This window comes from Phlebotomus argentipes, unplaced genomic scaffold (genome assembly GCF_947086385.1).
Source record: "Phlebotomus argentipes unplaced genomic scaffold, Phlebotomus argentipes genome assembly contig_15, whole genome shotgun sequence".
Lineage (NCBI taxonomy): Eukaryota > Metazoa > Arthropoda > Insecta > Diptera > Psychodidae > Phlebotomus > Phlebotomus argentipes.
Window position 1 is genome coordinate 7253788 of NW_026776181.1, and position 23512 is coordinate 7277299.

General features: G+C 41.0%; 4 protein-coding genes across 10 annotated transcripts; 3 read left to right on the forward strand and 1 right to left on the reverse strand.

Annotated features, from left to right (window-relative positions):
- Window positions 1-15: 15 nt before the first annotated feature.
- LOC132261999 (E3 ubiquitin-protein ligase ZNRF2) lies at window positions 16-10403 on the forward strand. Of its 3 annotated transcripts, none has more exons than XM_059761094.1 (4): window positions 16-1014; window positions 9373-9468; window positions 9922-10027; window positions 10096-10403. In XM_059761094.1, exons 1-4 carry the CDS (start codon window positions 591-593, stop codon window positions 10151-10153), a joined length of 684 nt encoding a protein of 227 aa, XP_059617077.1. In that variant the 5' UTR covers window positions 16-590; the 3' UTR covers window positions 10154-10403. The 3 variants fall into 3 exon arrangements, with proteins under 3 accessions (XP_059617077.1, XP_059617078.1, XP_059617079.1); XM_059761095.1 differs by having other exon boundaries at window positions 16-999; XM_059761096.1 differs by lacking the exon at window positions 10096-10403 and having other exon boundaries at window positions 16-999; window positions 9922-10031.
- Window positions 10404-10512: 109 nt separating this feature from the next.
- LOC132261998 (large ribosomal subunit protein uL3m) lies at window positions 10513-13359 on the reverse strand. The gene is made up of 2 exons (XM_059761093.1): window positions 13227-13359; window positions 10513-13166 (listed from the first exon to the last, which is right to left on the reverse strand). Exons 1-2 carry the CDS (start codon window positions 13286-13288, stop codon window positions 12113-12115), a joined length of 1116 nt encoding a protein of 371 aa, XP_059617076.1. The 5' UTR covers window positions 13289-13359; the 3' UTR covers window positions 10513-12112.
- Window positions 13360-13393: 34 nt separating this feature from the next.
- LOC132261996 (uncharacterized) lies at window positions 13394-16734 on the forward strand. Its single transcript, XM_059761091.1, has 6 exons — window positions 13394-13468; window positions 13953-14504; window positions 14569-15414; window positions 15508-15741; window positions 15803-15901; window positions 15968-16734. The coding sequence occupies exons 1-6, from the start codon at window positions 13394-13396 to the stop codon at window positions 16031-16033; spliced, it is 1872 nt and encodes a 623-aa protein (XP_059617074.1). The 3' UTR covers window positions 16034-16734.
- An 827-nt stretch (window positions 16735-17561) lies between these two features.
- Window positions 17562-23431, forward strand: LOC132261839 (uncharacterized). 5 transcript variants are annotated; one of them, XM_059760845.1, is made up of 7 exons: window positions 17562-17839; window positions 19462-21718; window positions 21785-22399; window positions 22463-22591; window positions 22667-22795; window positions 22855-22953; window positions 23021-23431. In XM_059760845.1, the coding sequence occupies exons 2-7, from the start codon at window positions 19559-19561 to the stop codon at window positions 23129-23131; spliced, it is 3243 nt and encodes a 1080-aa protein (XP_059616828.1). In that variant the 5' UTR covers window positions 17562-17839; window positions 19462-19558; the 3' UTR covers window positions 23132-23431. The 5 variants fall into 5 exon arrangements, with proteins under 5 accessions (XP_059616828.1, XP_059616827.1, XP_059616825.1 ...); XM_059760844.1 differs by having other exon boundaries at window positions 17563-17839; window positions 21785-22591; window positions 22670-22795; window positions 23021-23430; XM_059760842.1 differs by having other exon boundaries at window positions 17564-17908; window positions 21785-22591; window positions 23021-23430.
- The last annotated feature ends 81 nt before the right edge of the window (window positions 23432-23512 follow it).

Sequence of the window (23512 nt, forward strand, 5' to 3'; positions counted from 1 at the left end):
CGGGGTGTCAGTGTGACAAGTGGAGACCGAAGGAATTTGCAAAAATAATATTACGTAGCGAAAAAAGGCTTTTATTTATTAAATTACCTGGAAAATCGTGGTAATTGAATTACAGTGGCGCATCCTAGGCCGCTGGTGAGCAGTTTGCGTGGAAATTCGGGGGATGCGGTGAGCGCGAGTGGGACGAAAGTGGCCTGATCGGGAAATACGCAGCGAAAGAAAAACAGTGCGGGGCGAAAACATCCGGACACAGAGGGTGGGTGGAAAAAGGAGGCCCAAACTGGCAGCAGTGGCTCCCGGGGAGTGATTAGCTCGCAGAGTGTCCCCTTCTGGATGATGTGAAGGGAAATTGGGTGGCTCAGAGCTCCCAGCGCAGAGACTTATCTCCGGCTTTGTTTGGCTCTCCTCTTCCTGGCCTTGTGGGATCTGTGAGACTGTGCGGTCAGGGGACGGCGTGCAAGATGCCAGAGATCTGGGGGACGGTGCGGGAGCCGGAACGCCCAGTGACCATTTCATGATTGCACCCCGCGAGGCCTAGAGCATCCCCGGCAGTGTAGAGAGAGACTCTGTGTGTCCAGGAAGTTTGTGATATGGGTGCCAAAGCGAGTACGGCAAACGGCGGGGAGCACCAGCACCACCACCAGCAGAGCCCCCGCACCAGGACCTTCTCCACGAGCAGCAGCAGCGACGTGGTGAATGGCGGCGGGGCCGGTTTCAACCTCCTGCGCGCGATTCCCGGCATCCAGATGACCGCCGCCGCCACGTCGCAGGACCGCCAGCGCGCCAGGAGCCTCTCCTCGGTGCCCGACCTGCAGAACGCGGCGGGCGGGCCACGGGACGCCGCCGGCGCCAGCGGGGGCCACGACACCATCTCCATCCAGCAGTTCGAGCACCTCAGCCCAGACGACGCGAGCCCCCTCGAGGCTCACGTGGCCAGTGCCCTCACGCTCAATCGCGTCTTCACGGCCACATCGCTGCCTTCGCATTGGTCCCTCAATGGTACGTACAGAGCAGGTGAGCATCCTCCAACGCCCCTCGGCGCCTCCACTCACTCCTTATCGCCACTGATAACGCCCTGGCCAGCGAGTGTGGCCAATTGCACTCGGCGCGCGGGACAAAGACTCAGCGCGCGCGAACAAAGACGCGAAAATCTTCAGCGCATTGTTGGCGTTTTATGGGAAAACCGGGAATTTTATTTCGCTAAAAGTCATTATTTTCCACGGCCAAGGTAAAATTGGTGATTTTATTTGTTATGAGTCATGTCTGCAATATACAAAAAAAACACACTTTGATGCAAACAATAATTTTCATAAATTAATTCATTCAGACATTCGAATAGAGGAAAGCTGCCTTGCTTTTGGACAAACCATTTTTTGATGAACTTAATTGCAAGAAAGTGGATTTCATTACTCAGTCGTTGATTAAAAGGACGATTACAGAATTCGATACTTTTATCATTCATATTGTGAGAATAGTAAAAATTCATTGGTTAGAATCCCAAATTATTCTGATGATGATATCAAGAGATTACCGTCGATAAAACATTGAATTTGTGAGAGAATATTTGATATTTTGAACATTTAGAGTCAATTCTTCAAAGCTCTTTTTTCTCTTTTGACTGCAATTTGGGGGATAAATTTCTTTATCTGCTATTTGCTAAGGTTTAAACACTGAAGATATGCATCTTTATGCTAATTCTTGCACTTGTTGCTTGTCTGGCGAGTGTCAGGGTAATGATTAAATGTCCAAAAGTGTGTATCAAAAGGAATAACTCAATTGTACTGAAAATCTTGCGGTTGAGAATGAAGGCCAACCGGATTATCAGAAAGGAAATTTCAGACTTTATTTGTGGTGTAAGAATTCGTCGATAAAATATTTCATTAACTGGGCTATCAGCCTTCATTGCGCTCATCTTCAGTCTCTCGGGCAATTTTCTGTGTTCAGTTAATTTTTAGCACGTTTAACTGATAGCAAAGTGGAAACTTTGACCTTTTCTACGCCACAAAAAAAAATACCACGTCGATATCTTTTTTCCTCAATATTTCCCACTTCATCTCTTTTGCGAGATGCGATCTTCTGGCCCGAAAACTCCTCTTGCATGGCTGTTGCCATTAATTAGGAAAAATGTTGCAATCAGAGCAAAAGTTTGATGGGAGTTTGGGTGGAAAAAAAAAGTACTGAAAAGCGCCACTTTTCGGCTTTATTAACATGAAATTTGCATAATTGAAGAGGGAAGAGACACAAAGTTTCGGAATAGTGCCACCATGTTTGCAACAGCACTTTCAATATTGCACGGCGCGCCTCTCCAGACTGTCTGCTGTCGGTCTGGCCGGGAGGAAATGGCAATGTCCCGATGTGAACTTCCTCAGTAGCGTCTTGTTGTATTTTTGCACATCTCTGACATAAAGCAATTAGCAAGTTTGCCTGAAATCCGCATTAATTATCACAGAGGTTTTCGTGATCCAGAGTCTCTTCTCTTGTTCTTCTTTGTCCCCTCATAAGTGAATTGCACATGAACAGCGGCTCTTGCTGAAGTGGTTGAAGATTTGGCAATAGCCTAAGCACACTTCTTGGGTCTCTATGATGCTTTTTCTCGCGTGTTTTTCCTTCCACGGGAAATCGATATTGAGGAAATGCACTCACCGGCATAGTTTGTCGGTGTTTCTCACAAAGAAACTTTGTGTGCGAGTGTGTGACTTTCTGTGTTGGAAAAATCGCGTGGAGCAACGCAAAAGTTCTTGGCTGAAAGCCTGGAAATAGTTTGGATTATTAAGTGTCGTTAAATTTCTGGATAATTTAACTAATTTTAATGTTAGTCAGAGCGGATTAAATGGCAATTTATGTAGTTCTATGAGTACTTTTAGACTTGCAAATGAGTCGAGTAGAATTTCTCATCACATTTAACTTCTTTTTCCTCATTTTTGTTGTTGTCTATTTAGACTCTCTGAACATCATGTTCATGGAGATTATTTGCACATTTTTTCTTCGTTCCCGTTTTTCGCGTGTGTCTCTCATTCCTTTGTCACGTAGAAGCCTTCATTGCCGTCTTTTTTTCCCTTCTGTTTCTCACTCATAATGTCCAAGTCAACAAGCACAGAGAGAGCAATATAATTCTAATAGAATTTGAAGGCAAGGAAAAGGCTCATACGGGGTTGGCAGTGAAAGAGAACATAGAGATGCGTATAAAGACAGAGGAGGAAATTGCGAAGAAAGTTGAGTATTTTTTATTAAAAAATTCCCAAGATTCGTGCGCTGGGCGCGCATTTTTCTCACTTCTCGCACACACAGAGAGAGATTCTCCTAATAAACCTTGAACTTTGGCTTGATGACTCTGCGGGGCGTTATTATTCTGTCATAATGTACATTTTGATCCATGACGTCATGTTGCGTGATTAAATCCTCCGACCTCGCGTCACTGTCCACCGTTTTGGGTCTCTCAGATTGAGTATTTTCGATAGTGTGCAAGTGGACGGAAGTATTTGTTTAAGGCGATCCATGGAGAGGATGTGAAAAAAAGACCTAAACTCACCCTTCGTAAACCGATTTTTTTTTCTTGTTGTGCACAACACGAAAGGCGCATGGAGAAAAAAAAGAGGTGAATAAGAAAAGCTCTGCTCAAGAGGAGGGAAAATGAAAAGCATTTTTTCCACATGATTTACTATGTGAGAAATTAGGCATGTTTTTTTATCGTACACCAAAACCACTCCTTCGTCGATGGGAAATGCGGAAAATGTGGGATTCTCAGGCACTCCCGCCCACTAGCCATCCAGGAGGTGAATGCTGAGGAATTATTTAGTGAGTTCGTAAACCTCTGACAATGAATTTTTAACACCCTCTCGCCCCAAACTCACGATACTTCCCGGGGCTCTAATGACGGTTGTGTGACTCCTCTTCGTGCCCAAGTCTCAGATCCCCAAGAGGCAATTTAGTGGAATAAAAAATCCCATCTAAGCCTATCTCGTCTACCTTCTTCCCCTGCCGCCAAATGCAAATGGGGGTCTCTGATTGAGGCCCCCAAATGACGTCATTTCACACAATGATGTCAACAAATAAATTTATGGTAATTTCACCCAAAAATAAAATTTTTATTATACGCTCAAGTGAAAGAGAGAGAGAGAGTTTTAGGGGAAAAGTGTGTTCGCGAGGTGTTTTTCCGGCTGAGCGAGAAAAATACCGAAAGTCTCGAAAAACATGGAAATGTTTTTATTGCACAACTATGACGTTGCCTTTTATGACGTCGCCAGTTGGAGGTGACCATTAAGAGCGTGAGTGTGTGAAAGGTCGAAAGTTCAAATAGTTTGGGGCCGAGGCAGATTTCATGGAAATTTCCTCATATTCACTAATGTGCTAGGGTAGGTGTTGTTGGGTAAATATGCATAAGATATCCTCCTTTCGCCACAGGGCCAATCAGAAATTTGACCACTTTGGGAAGCTTTGGCTTCGGATGTCATAGAACTACTGCTTAACGGTCTTATCATACATGAAATTTGGATGGCACTTCAGTTGGATGGGATTTGCTTTGACTGGTTGCCAGATTCTGGTTATCAAAAGTGTTAAAATACTTTTTCTCTGTATTTTTTAATCCTTCTTCACTTCACACTTTCTTCTCTTGTGAATCTTTTTCCACAATAAATTGTAAAACTACAAAAGAAAAGTGCAAATATGTTCGCAAGTCATCAATTTGGAGACTATTTGTGCTATTTTGAGGCAATAAATCCTATTTCAGTGAGCCAAAGTGTGCTTTTAACCACTAACCAAACCATTGCCTTTCGATTGAGACTATTTTCAGCCGAAAACAATACTTAAAAATTGTTCTCCATAAAAGTTGGAGAGAAAACCATCCATGTGTGCTAATGCGGTAAGTCACATCCTTGGTAGAAGAGTTATTGTGATACGGAAAACACTTGACCATTGATATTTGAGGCAACTAGTGACACAGCAGTTATATTTACTAGTTTATTGAGGCAGTGGCCACATTTTTGCCCCTGTTCAATAATAAATTCGCCTGCGAGAGAAATTCTCCTCTTGTTCAGATAACATGAGTCAACGCTCGATTTTCCGTATCAAACATTCATGGCGATACGCTGGCAATGGACTTGCTGGTGCCGTACGGGATTGATTTCTCACGTATTGCATTTTCGCCATCAAAGCTCGGCTGTTTGATCAACATTTCCACGCTGAAAGTGGAAGCAGGAATTGCGTGAGACTTTAAAGGGTCGGCGCGCGAGGGGATTTTTAAAGACTCCATCAAATATTCACTCCCGAGGCTTGAAGTGGATGTGGAAGCTTTTTTTGTGGACGAGTCGAGTGAGTGGTTGAGAGTGTCTGACAATGTGAGATGGGGGAGGGAATGTTAGAAAGCACTTGAGGGCAATCATTGGAGAATGCTTGATGGAAAATTGTGTGTTGTCTGGAAACATACATTAGCGTTCATCAACATTGGTTGATATATTTTGTATCGAAGGCACGTCAAAAGTGGATGAATTTATTGTTTGTGTGTTCTGTAATTTTAGCCAAAGATAAGACAAGCGGCGCAGGGAGAAAAGGAAGTGTGTGCCTTCGGGGTGAAAGAAGGGTCAGCAAATGTGCCCGAAAATGCGCACTAGTTTCACCCTCACAGCATAAAAAAAGAAAGAAGTTCTTGCTAGTCGTGTAAAATCCATTTAGGCATGAATTTGATGGAAAAAAGCTCAGTTAGAAGTTAAAGTTCGCAATTTCTACCCCTTAACTTAACATGCCATCAATGCGACGATCAACGGGAACGATAAAAATATATTGCTTTTTCACAAGACCAGGTGGAAAAGAGTGATTCAATATTTTTATGTGGTTGAAGTCCTTTTGAATCGTAAAAAAAAAATCTTAACAGACCTGCAGGAAAATTGCCCCGTGCGGAGAAATTATTCGTGGCCATAAATCTCCTTTAAAAATATTTGTGGAGCAAAAATGACCCTCTATTGTTCAAGCCAGAGAAACTCGTGTGAAATATTGTAATGAGGTGCCGTGGTTAGTTTAATGAAGCAATATCGTGTGAGTGGTGATAAGGAATTGCTACTGGGTAATTCCTCCTTTTGTGCTACGAAGAAAATCATGACTTTCTGACGTAACTTTGTATGAGATTCTCACGATTCGTCACTTTGCAATTGATAAGGGATCAAATATTGGATTTCAAAGTACTGAAGAGAAGAGCTCTGGCACAAAACTGCCATATTTAGGCATCAGCATTCAGGCGAGAATTTTATCCTTTTATAGGACTTTTTTGTGGGTTGAACATAAATTTGATGCGCTCAGTGCTTTCTCACACTGAAAATGTCTCAATGAATATTTTATAGGTAATTTATCATCAATGATGATCTCGCAGGCGCTGGTTTGGGGCAGTGCTGCTATGGTGGGTTTCCCAACAGGAATTTTCCAGTCGCCTTCGCCACTCCGGCCACCCTCTGTAATGAGTGTGCATGTGGAATGTTGTCGGAACTGCCCGGAGAATTGAGCGGCAAAATCAATATGAGCAATTTGTGTTGTGACAAAATATAGGGTGGATCAAATAATTTGTAGATCAGGTCTAAACGACTGAATAGAGAAAGAAAGACGATCTCAGATGGTTAGTTAAAAGCACGGGAATCACAGTCGTAATTTCCCAATAGTAATATTTTGCCCGTGTTTGCTAATCGCCGTCTGAGGCTCGAGCACACGCGCGCAAATACAAACATTGCGTAGACCACTCAAAATCGTGTGATTTTTCCATCTCACGATTTTCGCGTTTTCTTCACTTCAGTGACAATAATTCACCAAAATATGTTAACTAGAACAAAGAACAATAAGTTCTATTGAGATCATTTCAAACTCGCAAAAACTTTTTCTCGCGAAAATAGACTCTTAAAGATCATAAATTTAGTCTAACATCTTAAAGTCTAAAGAATAAGAAAGATTTTTCATTTCACAAAACATTATTTTTATGTGTGATTTCTAGATAAGTCTAAAACCGTAGATCCTTTGCACGGGAAAAAGAGGAAGCAATAATCGCAGAGCGGGCTGCAATTTCTGCGAATATGCTTGTGTCTGGACTGTTGAGGGTGGCTGTATATAATTTAGTAATAATATTCAGTTGACAATGGCAATCGACCGTGGTGGAGAACATGCGAAGAGAGTGGGAGAAAGCGTGTGAATGTATGGAGAGGTGTATCGCTTTATATTCTATCAAATGCTTTCCGTTGAAAGTTCCTCACTCATGGCGCTTTTTTCCCACTTGGATAGAGTTGTTGTGAAGAGAAAAAATATCACTCGAACCGGCAGTCTTATTGAGGAAATTGTGTAGTCAACACACTTTCTCAGTGTCACTCCTCATGTGAGGCCACTCATTCTTGGACGAATTCCTCCTACTTCTTCTTCTTTGCGAGCCAGTGACTTGGCTGGTGTATAGAGACACTCTCAGGGAATTTTCAAGTTGCTTGCGGAAAATCGATTTGGTGCGATTTGGTGGATAATCAGTGGGTGGTTTTATTCATCCCTTTTTTTCTTCATGAAATAAGTAAACAGACACGACGAAGGAGGCGAGGCACGAAAGGCGGGTGGCTGAAAGGAAGTGAAACATGTGCTTAGGAACCTTCGTGAGTGTGTAGCATTTTTTCGCTCTCTCTCTCGAGGAAGAGACGGAGAAAAATGCTGATGGAATTGAATGAGGAAAAGCTGGAAGGGAAAATATCGTAAATTTGATTGATTTTTTCTCTGCCTTCATGTCCTTTTAATTCCCTTCTGTTCTCTCTGCGCGCACAACTATTAAAAATACATGAAATTCTGGTGATGGTGAACTCGCACAGTGCATGGTATCTCTGGCAATTATCAGACAAATTTACTGCCAACAAAATGCCCAATAAAATCAACTGGATCAGACAATAGGGCAAAAAGTGTTGCTATACATTGAGAATAGTGGCAGTTTGGTGTGATAAAAGCAACAGAGAGAATTCTGTGAGTGTTAATGAAAAGATCGTTTTGCTCAAATTATACCTGGAACGAGTGAGAAGAGCAAATGTGAAGCTCAGTGACTTCGCGTCCAGAGTGTCGAGCTGAGTGGTAGAGAAATTGAATTTACACAGATTAAAAAAGGTGGTGTGAAATGAGAAGATGGGGGTGGTAATTGGAACGTGTATCCCTGACTTTGAGGGTGGTCGAGACGTCGTGAGTTCAGATGCAATTATTCGACGGGCGAGACGACAGGGAATTTATGGTGAATATCACTGTAAATATTATTTTTTTCCAACCACAGTGATGACAATATTTATGCACACATTCTGTTGGCAATGTGAAATATTCAGTGGCGACGCTAAAATCACTCCGAGCGCTGCAATATCTGGTGTATTTCGCAACTCTCTGGGCGCTCTTTTATCCACATTTAAAATGTTACTCCCTTGATAAACCCGGAGGAACCTTTTTTTTATGCAAGCGAGTGATTAAAATGTCTCATGACAGAGGCAAAACTTGCTGACAATCAGCACTCTTTCAGTGTTTTTTCTCTGTCTCTCTCTCTATAAGTCCTCGGCGAGTGTCTCAAATTGAAGAAAGAGATACAATAAAAAAAATTATATGCTGATAATTTACAGACGATATGGTGAAAAGAGTGAGCATTAAGTCGCAACAAATTGTAATAAAGTGCGCTCTTTGGCTCTGGCTTTAAGAGATGAACTCATGTCGAGTGCGCGAGGAGAGATAGTCAAAATAATCAGTTTGTTTGCCTTCGTGCCGAAGAAAGTGTCCTATCTTCTCTTGCTGTTATTCTTCTATTTTTGGCACGCCAGTGGAGCAATATATGGGATCTCTTTGCTCCAGTTCCCTTATCATTGGGCGTGTTGATAAGTTTTGAGAAATCGCAACGTCAAGTCGCTGTTTGATGAATTTTCAGGGAATATTCCCGCCAGAGTTGTCATGATTGATGGCACATTCAATATAATCTCCCAAATGAGTCTCCAGAAACGTTGAACAACGGAGAGTGGAGAATATTATTATATTTGTGTCCCACAAAATGCGAGACGATGTTTATTATTGTTTATTCTTTCAAACAATATTTGTATTTAGTCAATTTATCGCGCTTCTTTTCACCTCAGGCGGAAGAAAACACACAGAGCGCCCAAAACAACCTAATTTTTATCACCACAATTCCTTATCAGCTGCGAATCCGTGACTTATTGCGCAATGTGCAGTTTTTCGGGGGCGATAAATCGTGCGAAAAGGAAGAGAAATGCTTCAATTATTCTCACTTTTCCACGTGGGAGTGATTTAAAAATGGGAAAATCACCTTTTTCTCCCCCGCTGCCGTGCGGCGGGGCAAATAAATTGAATGAAATTTATCTAATGTCGCTCTTCTCTTCTGTTTCTTTCCAGATATAAAATGTCCTTTTTGCAACAAATTCGTTTTATCCGACGATATTGAGTGTCATTTAGTAATGTGCCTAACAAAGCCTCGCCTATCTTACAACGGTGAGTTTATAAATGAATTATATATCTCCATGTCATCCCACTTCGCCATCAATTTATCCCACTTTTCCGCTCATACATAATTTCGCAAATGCGACGACGATGTTGTTTAACTGCATGTAGAAATATTTGAAGGATTTTGTGAGTGTAGAAAAATCCATCAAGAGTAGTTTAAGAATATCTTTATCCCATTTCTGACACCAATTATGAGCTTAAAGTAGCAAATCGCTTGCAATATTCAATGATTTCGCTGTAAATTTGCTTCAATGTTTAATCCTGCCCTTTTTCTCCCATGTAATAAAAGGAAAAACTTGCGCGTAGTAAATTCTACGTAATTAATCATGAGTGTATCGTTTCGCTCCATTGGATTTTTTGTGCGTGTTTCACTGGAAAAGTGTGACTGGATCGTAAATTTAGAAGAATGTCAGCTAATTTTTCTCTTTCTCATCCCCGCAGAGGACATATTGAGTGATGCCAAAGGGGAATGTGTGATCTGCCTGGATGATTTGTCTCCTGGCGATGTGATAGCCAGACTGCCGTGTCTCTGTGTCTACCATAAAGGGTGAGTCGCGCGTATTGCCCACAGCTCTGGACACAATACTGACCGTTCTGTTACTCTCTGTCTCTCAGGTGCATTGACAAGTGGTTTGAGGTGAATCGAAGCTGTCCGGAACATCCTGGCGACTGAGTGGTTCACACAACGACAGATTTTGCCGACCCATTAACATTTCAATGCCATTTTTATTTGTTAACGGTGCGAAGGAGTGTGAGAAGAGGTGTCGATGGGATGGAAGAGGTGTTAAATCAAATCGAGACTGTATATAAAATAGCGAGAGGTGAAGATGAATACTAAAGTAACAATTTTTAGACTAAATAACATGTAGAATAATTTACACACCGAAATAAGAGAGAGATGAGATGGTGAGAAATGGAGAATGGATTCAAGTTGGGAGTCGCTTCTTTTTGCGCAGCAGTAAAAGCATAAAACAAATTGAATGAGAGGCAAAGATATTGGCAAAATGAGATTCATCAAAGTGTCAATCTCTGAATAATTTCGACAATGGTGCGAAACAGAGGGGAAAATGTGTGAGAAATCTTACAAAATAAGGACAATTTGACAGTTTTTTTTATAGCTAAGATTTTAAGAGAGAAAAAAATGAGCTGAACTGCGACATACGCAAGAAAAATTTGTTGATTTTGTTCACTATTCTTTCCTCATTGTTCATCGTGAATAGGACAAAACATTACATGGAAAAGCCATTTGAAGAGGGAGTGACTGATTGCGTGCTTAAAATGATTACAAAAAGAACTAAACGCGGTATTACGTGAAATACATTAAAAAAAAGAAGGATTATCATGTAAAGTGCACCAATGCGATCGTAATTGATTATTTGAATCTTCAAATTGCGGCTGAGTTGAAGAGAAAGTTGTGTTAAAAGATCCCTTTTTCAATCGATGATTACGTTTAAATGTACATACAAACTCTTTTTTTTGTAGATAAACTTAAGGAGAACAGATAGAACTTTTAATGTGGTAACAATTTTACAATTTGATTAATAAACATGAAAGTAGCTTAAGATATTGAACAGGAGAGACAGAGGAAGTTTAACCAAAATGAGGTATAAAAAAAAATGTGTGAAGAACGAGAAAAATTGGCACATTGTCTGTGATTTCTTCCTCGTAAAATGAGTTAATGAAAAGGGAAAGAGAGAAAGAGTAAAGGAAAAGCCCCCCTAATAAGAGTAATCTTAGCCGTAGAAAATCAGCAACGAAATTAGAGAAACGGTCATGTTGATTTTTCACTCTTTATACCTTTGAGTCTCTTGACAAATTTGCTCAAGAGGATATGAATACAAAAAAGGCAGTGGTGGACATGATAATAGAGACAGGGTGGTTAAACAGATCTAAGATAGAAGATTAAATACACGTTGAGGGCTCTGAAGTTCCTCATATTCTTGAAATTGCTAGGAAAAATTGTATTTTGCTCTTATTTGCCCTCAACCTAAGCGGAAAGGATCACAGTACTAATATTTCTGAATTTGAACATTAGTCGATATCAATACTTTTCTCCCTACAATAAAATGATCTTCCGAATTGTATAAAATAAAGACAGTTTTTAGACAACGGACGAGGGTTAAATAAAGTACAGAGGCTTTTATGTATTTTATGTTACAACTAGAAAAATGAGCAATAGAATTAGTTACTAATGAGATAATTTTTCTTTCAAAACGATGATCTTCCTTGACGCTGTAAAGCGCTTTTAGCGAAGATAATATAGATAAATTGAACGATATACGAATAAGATTGCAAATGATGCAAATTTTTTATACAGGAAAACTAATAGAAAACATAAAAACGTAATAGTAAATAATGGCCCAATTAAAACCTCTACTAACACTTGAAACTTGGTGAATTTCGACTGAATCCACACCGCATGTCTGTGTTATCCTGTCTGCCACTGCTCTCGGTCAACCATATAGGATTTCTAATCAGCCGAGGGGGTGCAAAAGCGAAAGATAGAGAAATAGCAAGAGTCGCTGCTTTCGTAAAATTTACAATAAGACACCAGGATAATTTCTAAGACGAATATTTGTAACAATTTGTTGTCTATTAAATAATTACAGTAATAAACCTAAGAGAGAAAAAACTACTCTGGTTCATACAGGATTGTGGGATCGTCGAAGTTGTGCACGTCCTCGTGCCAGATGTTCTCGGGCAGCTCTTCCGTTGACTCGAAATGCGTGGGAAAGGCGGGCGCCGTGGTGCAGCGCCGCAGCGGCAGGATCGAATCCAAGACAGTGACGAAGTTGTTGACTTCTCCGCAGATTGCGTTTCCCTGGACCCACATAACGTTGTATTTAGTGTTGATGCGCCAGATCCGAAGTCCGCGCATCACGCGGTATCTATTGCCCATGTGGCCCGGCATTTTCTTGCCCGGCCACACGCGGCCTTTCTCGCCTCCGCCGCCAATGTTGCCCGGACGCCGGTGAGTCTTGGTCTGGCCATGCGACGCGGGCATTCCATGAAAGCCCCATCGTTTCATCACGCCCTGGAAGCCGCGGTCGAGCGTCTTTCCGCGCACGTCCACGAAGTCGCCCACGCGAAAGTGTGTGACATTCAGCGGCGTGCCGGGCAGCAATTGCGCCTCCGGAGAAATAATGAATCGCGCCAAGCGAGCCTTTGGCATCACGCCGGAGTCCTTGAACAGGCCACAATACTCCTTCGTCAGCACCGAGGGATCTGTGCTCGCAGCTCCGACCAACACACATCCATAGCGGTTGAGATTCCTGATTTTGGATCTCGATTTCGGATCGAAGCTTTCCGGCGGATAATACTTCACAACGTGATTATCGATAACCTGCAGCAGCGTCGTGCGAATCTTCTTGCCGTTTTTCAGCCACAGCGGATACTCTCCAATCTTCTTGGCAATGACACCGGTACGCCTCATGAAGGGTCGCCACTCCACCTGGGGCGCTTCTCCTGTGTGAAGTCCACTTGAGGCATTCGGATATGTCATCACGCCTTTTATCAAGCTCGGCACGCCGAACTGATCGTGCAGCACCTCTTGGACAAACTGTTTGTTGTCCCGGGATATCAAGTCATCGTGCTTCACTGTTTCTTGGCGCACAAACCAGTAGGGGAGCCGCAATTTTGGGTAGTTCCTGAAGTTCTTCCCGCGAGTGAGGTTAGGAATCTTCAGACTGCAAAAAAACACTGATTTACTCTCAAAATTCCTGCTATTTCTACAAAAATACACTCACCTGATCCTCGCAAATTGATCCCCGAGAGAACTTAGGCATTTCACTGTGCGAATTCCCAGCATTTCCACGAAAAACACGGAGCCAAGCAGGTCAAAGGGAAATTGTGCTCCCACTCCGAAAATTCGGAAACCGCAGCGGCGACAAACATCGACAGTTTCGCTTTTGCGATGTTTCCAGTTTTGCACCAGAATCGCGCTGCACAGAGTGAAAAAACGTCTTTTGCAGAAGAAATACAATTTGCGGTGAGTTATACCGAAGAAAAACTACAGATTATGTATTATATTGACGATGGAATTGATAATTTAGAGAAGACAAATCGTATTCTGGGAGATTTCTCAGTAATTTCACCAACCTAATCTCGACGCAATGTTTTACTTAGCGTGCATTTGACAGGTTTCGCCGGACCTCATGGATTTCTTTCAAGATTTTTCCTCAATATCCCTGCAGAAGATCGAAAATTCCTTTACTTTCTTAACTTAAGTGGATTGTGGGTGTTTTAAGAATAAGTTCGAATGCAAGAAACACAATTGGAAAAGTGCAAAAACGAGTATAATTGGTAATTTTGAATAAAATAATTATATTGCGTATAATGGAACCGTAATTTGTGCCGTAATCTTTTAATTCCTCCCGAAAGTTTGACCTGAAACTCAAAGGGAAAGAAACAGAATGACGTTTTAATATTTTATATGATTTAATACTATATAAAACTGCACTTTCCACTTACAGGATATCGAGTCTCAAGCAACCAATCGCTCTAGAAGTTCTTCGACGGAAACCGTGGTCTTTCAGGGATTCAATCGAAACACTGAAGTGATCCAAATAGACTTGGATGACTCGTTAGATGGCTCATTGGATGATCAAGAAGCCGAAGAATTCCTTTTCCGACGACAGGAGAAAAGCTTTGCTCACACGCAACAAGTTCGTTGGAATGAGAGACTGAATTGGGTGAAGAGTTGGGCTGCAAATTCTACACATTGGAATAGCCAACCTGATCCGATTGATAGAGAATTGATGGACGACGAATATTTTGACCCGAGAAAATCACATAAAGACATGCAGCATTTTATGCAAGGGAGTCAAGAATATCCCAAACAAATCCCTGATGCTACAGGAAATCTACCGCAAAAGCCTATGGCAGGACAACAACAGCCACTTCCAGTTGTTAATCCAACGATCAACACTCAGCCTGGACAGCTGCGAATGAATCAACGGATTCAGCATGTACCCGAAGTTCATCCAGCTCAAACCATGCCACAAGGAATGCCGCTATGGAAACACGTAAGTTCTGTTAATCATTTATGAACACTCGTTTACTTCATTGCTTTATTATGTCTTGTTTTAGGGACCATTTTCACCACTCTGGACTCAAAGCCTGAGACCACAACATTCATGTCTTCCACAGCGTCCGAATGTTCCTTTTACTCCAGCGCCGCAAACTCTACCATTGAGTTTTCATGGAAATGCTGAAGCAAGACCCAGAACGCTTGCTCCTTCGCATCACCCATCAGTTTTATTCGTTCCAACATTGGAAGCTCATCAGAACATGGGGCAATTCCCAACACCTGCAAATGCCCAACAAGTGACTACAATGCCAATGTATAGAGATTCTGTGATCCAACCGAGCCAACAGATTCATCCGGGAGTTTTGCAATTGAGAAATGTTATAAATGTGCCAGAGATCACGCAGAAACTCACAACTTCAGCTATAAAGCCCAAACAGCAAGACCAACAAAGCCAGGCAAATTTGAAGATGCAAGAAGGATCTTCTGTGCCAAAGCTGCCCAAGTTCATGTCATTAGCACAAATGGCAGAAATGTTGCCCAGAAAGGCACAGAGAAAGATACAGTCCACAGCAGCAAGCGCCTATTATGTGCCTTTGCGCGATACAATTGGTGGAACATCTGTGACTTTAAATCCTGCTCTTCCTGCTCAGCAGCAGACGCAGAATTTGCCAATTGCAGCAGCTCCTTCCAATCTGGGCTTGAAAGTAAGCAATACGCCTTTGAATGTAACAACGCGACCACAGAATGTACAAGCTTTTCCTGTGATTTCCTCGATGCGGAATAGCAGTGCCATTCCTGAGGAAATAATTCCACATCAACCTGATCCAACCACTCCATTCGAGATGACGGCGGAATCTATGAATTTGTACACTACGATAATTAATAACAAACACCCAGACACCCAAGTGAGTTTTTTTTCTCAATTTTTGAGTGTCGTTCTCATTTGATCTCTTCTTCTTTATAATCTTGAATATTTTTATATCTTTTTCATGGTTCAGATTGCGTATGAAACTGTAGTTTCTTCAAAATATGCAGACTTGGAAGTAAATTCGCCACACACTCAAAATCAGTTTTGTGTCCAATTCATCGAAACCACTCATACAAATCACAATCTTCTGGCGCAACCATCTGGAAGTAATTCTCTGCAAGTCTCCCAAGGATCGACTATTGTCACTGAGAAACAACAGGAAGACTCTCATTCATCACCGATTCCCATAAATGTGCTCAGAAAAGTACATTTTACTCAAGTATAAGCTTAGAAAATTCTTAATAATTCTATTTGTTGTTTTTCAGATGAGGCGAACGATGAAATTCTGCTTGACGTGCCAGGAATATTGCTATTTTGTTTGCAGTGATTGCCTCAGTGCAGTTTATTGTAGTCTCGAATGCGCGGTAAGACTTTGATAAACATACATAATTTGCCAAAATCCATAATTATTCTTTATTTGTGACACACAGGAAAAGGATCCCGACCCGCATGCGTGTGATCCCAGCCAGCTTATTCTCTTTGATGAATATCTATGAACTATTTTCAAAGAGTATTAATATTTTGTTAAATATTTAAATGAATTTTTTTTTAAATAAAAATCGAGAAAATCTGTTGTATATTAATGCTGAAATTCTATAGTTTAACTCACAACAAGTGAAATAGATCCCCAATTTTGGCTCTATTTTCCGGTTTTAAGAAAAATCAAGGGAAAAATATACAAATCGTTATTTAGAGTACACTTTTATAAAATACTATTATAAATAACCTCCATCTCTTACGATGTCGCTTACTCATGCGCTCTTAGCCAGAAGATGTTTTAATGAGACACAAATGGTCCATTAGTAGCTATTATTTAATTTTCCCCATTGTAGCGTACACTTTTAGAAAGAAACATCAAATGCCGAGTCCATGCCTGATCATATAAGAGAGGTTGCGTCTTAGGAAAAAGATCATAAGAGAAATTGCGTCTTAGAAAAAAGATCATATTATAAGAGAATGTAAGATCATATCAAGAGAAATCATGTCTTCATAAAAAACGCATAGTTGATAAAGTGCTATTGCCACCAAAGCACACTTCGAGGAGATATCACATCCTACGAAATTAAGTATTGATGCCTCACGAATATGATGATTTATGGAGCGAGAAAGACTGACAAAGTGAAAACTAGTAGATAAGGGAAGATTGGGTTGGATCGTGCAATAGTAGCATTTAAAAATAGTTCATGACAGTGACCCAAGAGAGAGAAAAAGGCACGAAAGTGTCCACGATATTGAACTTGCATCCTATATAAACTCCAAAAAATGTATTGAGAGATCAATTGTGTTCCCGGAGCTTTCTCACGAGACACTCTCGTGAAAGATTGAATTATCAATAAAGGGTTTGCCCCAGATAATTCCACGCGTTTTAATCGCGAAGTGTTGAAAATCTATTACAAGTAATCGAGCAAATCCAACAAGCACTTTGGACACCGGAAGGCCTTGCCGGTGCTGAAGCGACCACCTTAAGCACACGTGAACCCTTGGACACCACCTGAGCCGACACGCTACACTTTGTTTGGATTGCCTTCGGGTTAGTTCGTCCGCCAAGGATCAGTACACCAATACACTACAACATGTAAACCTCTCTGTGGGTTTATGTATTTCATACCCTGCCTGTACATAATATAATGTTAAACAATTTTATGAGCGAAGAAACAAAAATCCCTTAACACGCGTCTCGTACTGAGAAAAGCTAATAATTGAGTTGAGTTATATTTCTCAGCACATGAATGTTTTCTTAAGAAATATGATCCCTTCGATATTGCAATCCAGAAAATTTGCGATCATAAGCAGAAAATATTGTGAAAAATACATTAATATGCATTTCTATAAGCCACGATTTATCGCACTCTGATTTCGTCGAGCATAAACAAATAAACAATTCTGGGCAGTGAAGAGATCGCTTTCGATCGCGCACCGACTTGCGCCACCCTCGAAGTGCCGAGTCGGAATTCCCCGCACTCTCAACTCAACACTCTCGCCGCCAGGCAAAAAGAGGGTCGAGATCACACACAACTCGGGTGGACAGCAATTTTCCCTCGTGTGCGAGTCCGTGGGATCACACGAGGAGCGCCGAGAGAGCCCTTGAGCAGAGAGAACAATTCAGTCTCTCGTAAGCTGTTGACAAAGTAGTTTGTGTGGTTCAGTGCTTTTGTGGACAGTGCAAGAAGTTTATCAGTATTCTCACCATCTATAGCCAAATCAAATCATTTCACGTGATTTTTGTGATCGCAACGCGCAGAGGAGATTGCATTTTTTATTGTTCTGAACAATATCTGCAGCTCGCTTTTTGTACAGATCATGTAAGGATAAGTGTATAATGACGCCTTTTCCTGTTAATCGCATTTTTGCGAAGTTTGTGTCAGTTTTAGGTCAGTTTTGCGATGAAAATGTTGTTTAGCAGAAAATCTCCTAATCACGTTGATAATCTCGCATTTCTTGTTTATATTTATTTATGCTACTTGACCCTGGTGCACAGAAATTTGCACAAAGACCACGTACAGCACGTACATTTTAATACAAATTACAATCATTTTTCACAATATTGCTTACAGATCGATAGAAAAATCAATAATTTAGTAAACAACGCGCGGAAAACTCGGAAAAAATATAATTTAGACCGATCTGCATGACAATTTGTGCTCTCATTTGGCCATTTATTGTGGAATAATTGAGATTCGAAGCTTATTTCTGGAGTCTATTATTTTACAACCAGACAAAAAGTGTTTTTAGCCATACCGAATATTACAGTGAGTGACAGTAAATTATAGACAATTGAAACTCTGAGACTTTGAGATTTGATTTTTTTCCTTTATTAATTTACCTTTATTTACAACAAATTACCCAACTAAACAACGTGAAATGAAAAATGGTAAAGAATCCAAAAAAAGATCGTAGTATTTTATTTTTAAGTGTAGACAATAGTTGATTTTCAGTTGCTCTTCACTTTATCCGAATTATTATTTTCTTCTGATGACGATTCAACACGAGGCTTAAGTATTCTTCAAGGTCTGCAATATGTAAAATACTGAAATATTGTGATTATTCAGAATAAAAAGAAGTGAGAATCCGTTATCTCGCATCAGGAGAGCAATAAACAATTGTCGCCTGTGAATTATGAAGCGCTCAAGCTGCGCGCACACTCGCCAATCGCCAGTGGAAGACTGAGTGGGGGCAATTTGATGCCACCCAATCCTTGCCCGCTTAGGCTCTGCCTTCCCCAGTGCTCCAAATATCACTGCATATAAAGCACTAAATCCCATTGTGTGCGGGCGTTCATTGCAAGAAAATTTTTGTACATTGAAAGCCGACAATCTCTACTAGAACTGCGTGGTGTTGCAAATAGTAATCTACAATTCTTCGTTCCTTCTTCCTCCTTTTCTCACTCAAATTTTATCACATCCCTAAACGACATGCTGGGCAGATGTTTCAATTGCAGTAACATGCCCCTTGTGTCTTTTTCATTATATAATAATAATTTATTTGACAGTTTGGAAGTCCTTTACAATCAAATGACCTATTGGTCAATTGATGCCAATTTCCGAGGCCTGGTTCACTTGTCGACCAAAAACCCTCCGAATACGCTTAAGCGATTGACACTTTTTCTAAGTTAAGTTTCTAACGAGACCAAAATTGTTAAATTTAAACAAATAGATCTAAAGTCAGAGCAAATTTTAAATTAAAATTTTAAACCACTATAATTCCGTTTTTATTACATCAGTGAAAAGTAAGGGTCTTTTTTAAAGACATCCTGATCTGAACAACAACATAATTAAAACAATAAAGAATTAATGTTTATGTTTTTCGTGAATCATAAAAGTCCTTAAAATGTCGTTTGCATGTTTTGAAAGAAAATAAATTGTTGCCTTTAGTTTAATAAACAGCTCGCCATAATAAATAGAATTTGTTCTTTCTCAATTTTCAGTGGATCCGCACATGAACTTTCTGTGGATAGTGAAAAGTAGTGTTATTGAAGTTTTAATTGAGGATTTTAAGAAGTGCTAATTGATAACATCACAAACATGGCTGACACTTGCGACAGTTTATTTTGCAGTCAGGAAACTCAGCTTTTTGTGCCTTTCGTGTATGAAGATATTTCAAGTGATGAAGAAGAGTTACCTGTTGAACAGGAAGTTCCTCGTGATGACAACGAGTGCATCTCGAATATAATCCCGAAGATGGAGGCAATCGATTGGGGGGAGATAATACACAATGTGAGATTGAACCAAGGATTGAACGGTGTTGATTCAGTCAATGTAATTTCCGACTGCATTGATATCACCGATGAGGATGATAATGATGAAGAACAATCAGCAACGGCTACGGATGTAGGAGAAATTGAGATCACCATGAAGAATGCTGAGACTAGAAAGAGGAGACATTCTAGTGAGTTTGAGAAATCTGTGGCTGAGAAGAGAGTGAAAATCAATGATGAAAATGAGAACCCAAAGAAATTGACTCAATATTCTGACAGTTCTTCACAAACTGAGGCCAAACCAATGGAAAGCATTGGCATCCAAACGCTTCAGATGATTTCACACAATGTCTCGGTTCAGACAGATGCACGTCCATCAGTTGTGGACACATCTTGCCAGACAGATCCATTACCACTGGATTCTTTGGTGGCTCCAAAGTGTAAATGTCTGCAGAGAAAGACTTCTTCTTTTGACATGTCGAAGGAGGAACGAAGTCTAATGCAGCGATCAATAGATCTAGTCCACAGCCAAAGCATAAAGAAATTCGTTAAACTCTGTGCACTTTTCCAATCAGCGAAGGATCAAGTCAATTATATTATGAAACACTTCGCAAACACCAACGAGTACGATTGGGATGAGGAGCTGGGCAAAATTCAGGAGATGAAGCGAATGCTAATGAAGAGGGCGACAGATTGCTTGCGCGAAACAAAATCTGTATACAAAATGCTGACCGGCGATGAAAAAGATTGCTTTGAGAAGATCGTTATTGATGTCACCGTCAAATGGGTATCGGAACCTCATTGTCCCATTCAGGTGAATCTGCAGCCGGATCCGTTCAAGTGGATGACTAAATTTATTAGCGACAAGATGAAGGAAATTGTTGATGTGACAGAAGACAATGCAGTGAGCATGGAAGGCACCAAAGAGTGCGCCAGTTTGAAGAGAGAAGGTGAGGTTGAGGTGAAGAGTCCTGTGCAAGACGATCTAGCTGGCGAAGCTTATCCGAGTGAAGGAGTGACTTCACGCACAAACGCACCAATGATATGCATTCCCATGGACTCGGAACCATTACTGGCGAGTAGTGAAAGCAGTGAAGCGAAACAAACAAACTCCGCTTCTGCTCCAGCTGAGGAACAAGTGACTGATCCGGTGGTTGTTTCCTCGGCTGTCTCCCAAAGTCTAGAAACTGCGTCTGTCTCGCAGCAGACTGAGTCAGTCCAACAAGATCACGGTGAATCGCCCACAATTTTCTCCGATGCTGATCTCACAACTTTGGCGAATATTGTTAGTCAAGCTCAATTGGATTTCAATGCAAATCCCACCAATACGCAAGCGCCAACAGTCTCTTCTGCTACTGTTAACGTCCCATGTGAAGTCACTCAATCTGTGCCATATCTGCCGTCAGTTTCGTCTGTGCCGCAGTTCTCTGTTGATAATCCGTGGCAGAGTAACCAGCAAAATCTACCAACGGTTTCACAGTCATATAGAATATGCGTAGTTCCGTTTTCGGATACTTTGGGAAGAGTGCAAGAAAATCAACTGATGCCACAAGGACAGAGGAGGGATGCAGCTCCGCCGCCATATAACGAACATCATATGCTTGGGACCTATCGGCATCAGATACATAACATGAGAGATTGGCAGCCAAACTATCAGCAGATTCCACAGGCGCAACCTTTGCAACAAAGACCGCAATACTGCACTCCGTTTCCAATGCAAGGAAACCAAAGATATTCCGAACTGATGCCAAATGCTATTAGGAATTTGCCACAACAGTTTCATATAATACGGCAGATGCTAAATCAGAACAATCCACTTCCACCAGTGAATTCAAGCATCAACTCTCATGCTGGACAGCTGCACAGAAGTCAACAGATTCCGGAACAAATACGCCCAATTCGACCAGATCAAACCACATCACAAAGAACACCGCTGTGGAATCAATCGTCCCACACTCCACTGCATGGAATGCAACAATGGTGTCAGGTAAGTTCTGTTAATCATTTATGCACATTCATTTGCTTCATTTTGCATTATCATTCACTGTCTTAGAAATCATTACCAACTAACTACGCTAAAAACGTGATGGCACACTCAAAATTTCCTGTGAATTCTGCACAACGACCAATTTTTCCTTCGAAGCCAGCGATCCAGACACCATCAGGGCGATCACCTGAAAATGGGCAAGTAAGATCTAGAGTACTTGCTCCTCCGCGTCGTGCATCAGTATCATTCCTTCCAACATTGGCACAATTACCAATATTAGACATCCAACGAGTGACTACGACAACAACGTATCAGCCTATGATGGTCCAACAAACTCCTCAAGGATCTTCGCAATTGAGAAAAAATGTGCCAGAGAATAGTAAGAAGCCAAATACTTCAGTCAAGAAAGCTAAGTCACGCGCCAAAACAACATCACAGACGCAGAAAATATCTGTTAGACCATTGGAGCAAATGTTGCCTCAAAAAACTCAGACGCAACCTGCCTCAGTAATTACTTATAACTTGCCGCAAGGTGTTATTGTATCACATGGAGCTGCACTTTCTGCCGATTCTCCACAGCAGTCACAGGATTTGCCAAAGACAACAGCCCATTCCGATCAGACTTTGGTAGTGAACAATCCAACTGTATCTGTTCGACCACTCGATCTAACAGCTTCTCAGGTAACATCCACAACAACGCAGGACAGCGATGTCAGTCCTGAATCACTTTTGCTCACGCCTCAGGAATTGATGCCACCACTACCTGTTCCTGTTTCACGTCATGAAGGTGATGGAAACACGTTTGCTGACAAGGATCCGGCGAGCTTGCTCAAGCCAGCAATAAACAAGAATACGCAAACCCAAGACAACCAGGCAAGTTTTCATTTTCGTATATAACAATCTTAGTATTTGGATGCCATCTTCAATTGCTTTTCTTGATATAATCAGCAGCCTTTGAAAAGTCCCAATGATAACGTTAAACCTATTGTCATCGAGGAAAACTTGCGGAAAGATCATCCAGTCGCACCCGACACAAACCGAGGGAATACACAAGACAAAGGGATAAATCTGGGAAAGGTAAGATTGTGACCTGATGCATTTGTAGTATAAAGAAGCTAATACAGTTTTCTGTACAGGTGAAGGAATCTATGAAGGCGTGTCTGATTTGCGGCATGTCCAGCAACATGGTCTGCGGTGAGTGCCTGAGTGGAGTTTATTGCACGCTGGATTGTGCGGTAAGTCTTTTCTGGTGATACATTTGCTGGTGATTTACTGATTTTACAATCAAACTGTGCCCTTCAGAACGAAGACGAAGATCATCAATGCGATAACACTGCACTCATAGTCTTCGGTCAGGCAGATCAGGTCAATATAACCTTGAATTTTAAAGATTTGAGACAAACTAAGGTGTAACGACGAAGAAAGATTTACGCCAACATTACTGTAATTATTAAAGATTTTCAATGTACAAATTCTAAAGTTAGTGTGCAATGTTGATGCAAAAGAATATTTAGATTCTTATGCTTAAAATGGCAATAAGTGACAATCGAGAAACTTTTTCCTTTTTATTTCATAACTATAAAATACGCTTCAAAGAAACGCCATCCGAACATAAGATACAAACTTGGATACAAATAATCCGCTCTTAATTTAAACTACTTCATGTTTACGTTTTTTTTATACTCGATGAATAAATGAAATGAAATATCGAATTACTTTCAATTTTTATTTATTTATTTTCTTATATCGTTTGCGATTTCCTGAAATCTGATATTTTATTGTGATTTGAAGAGT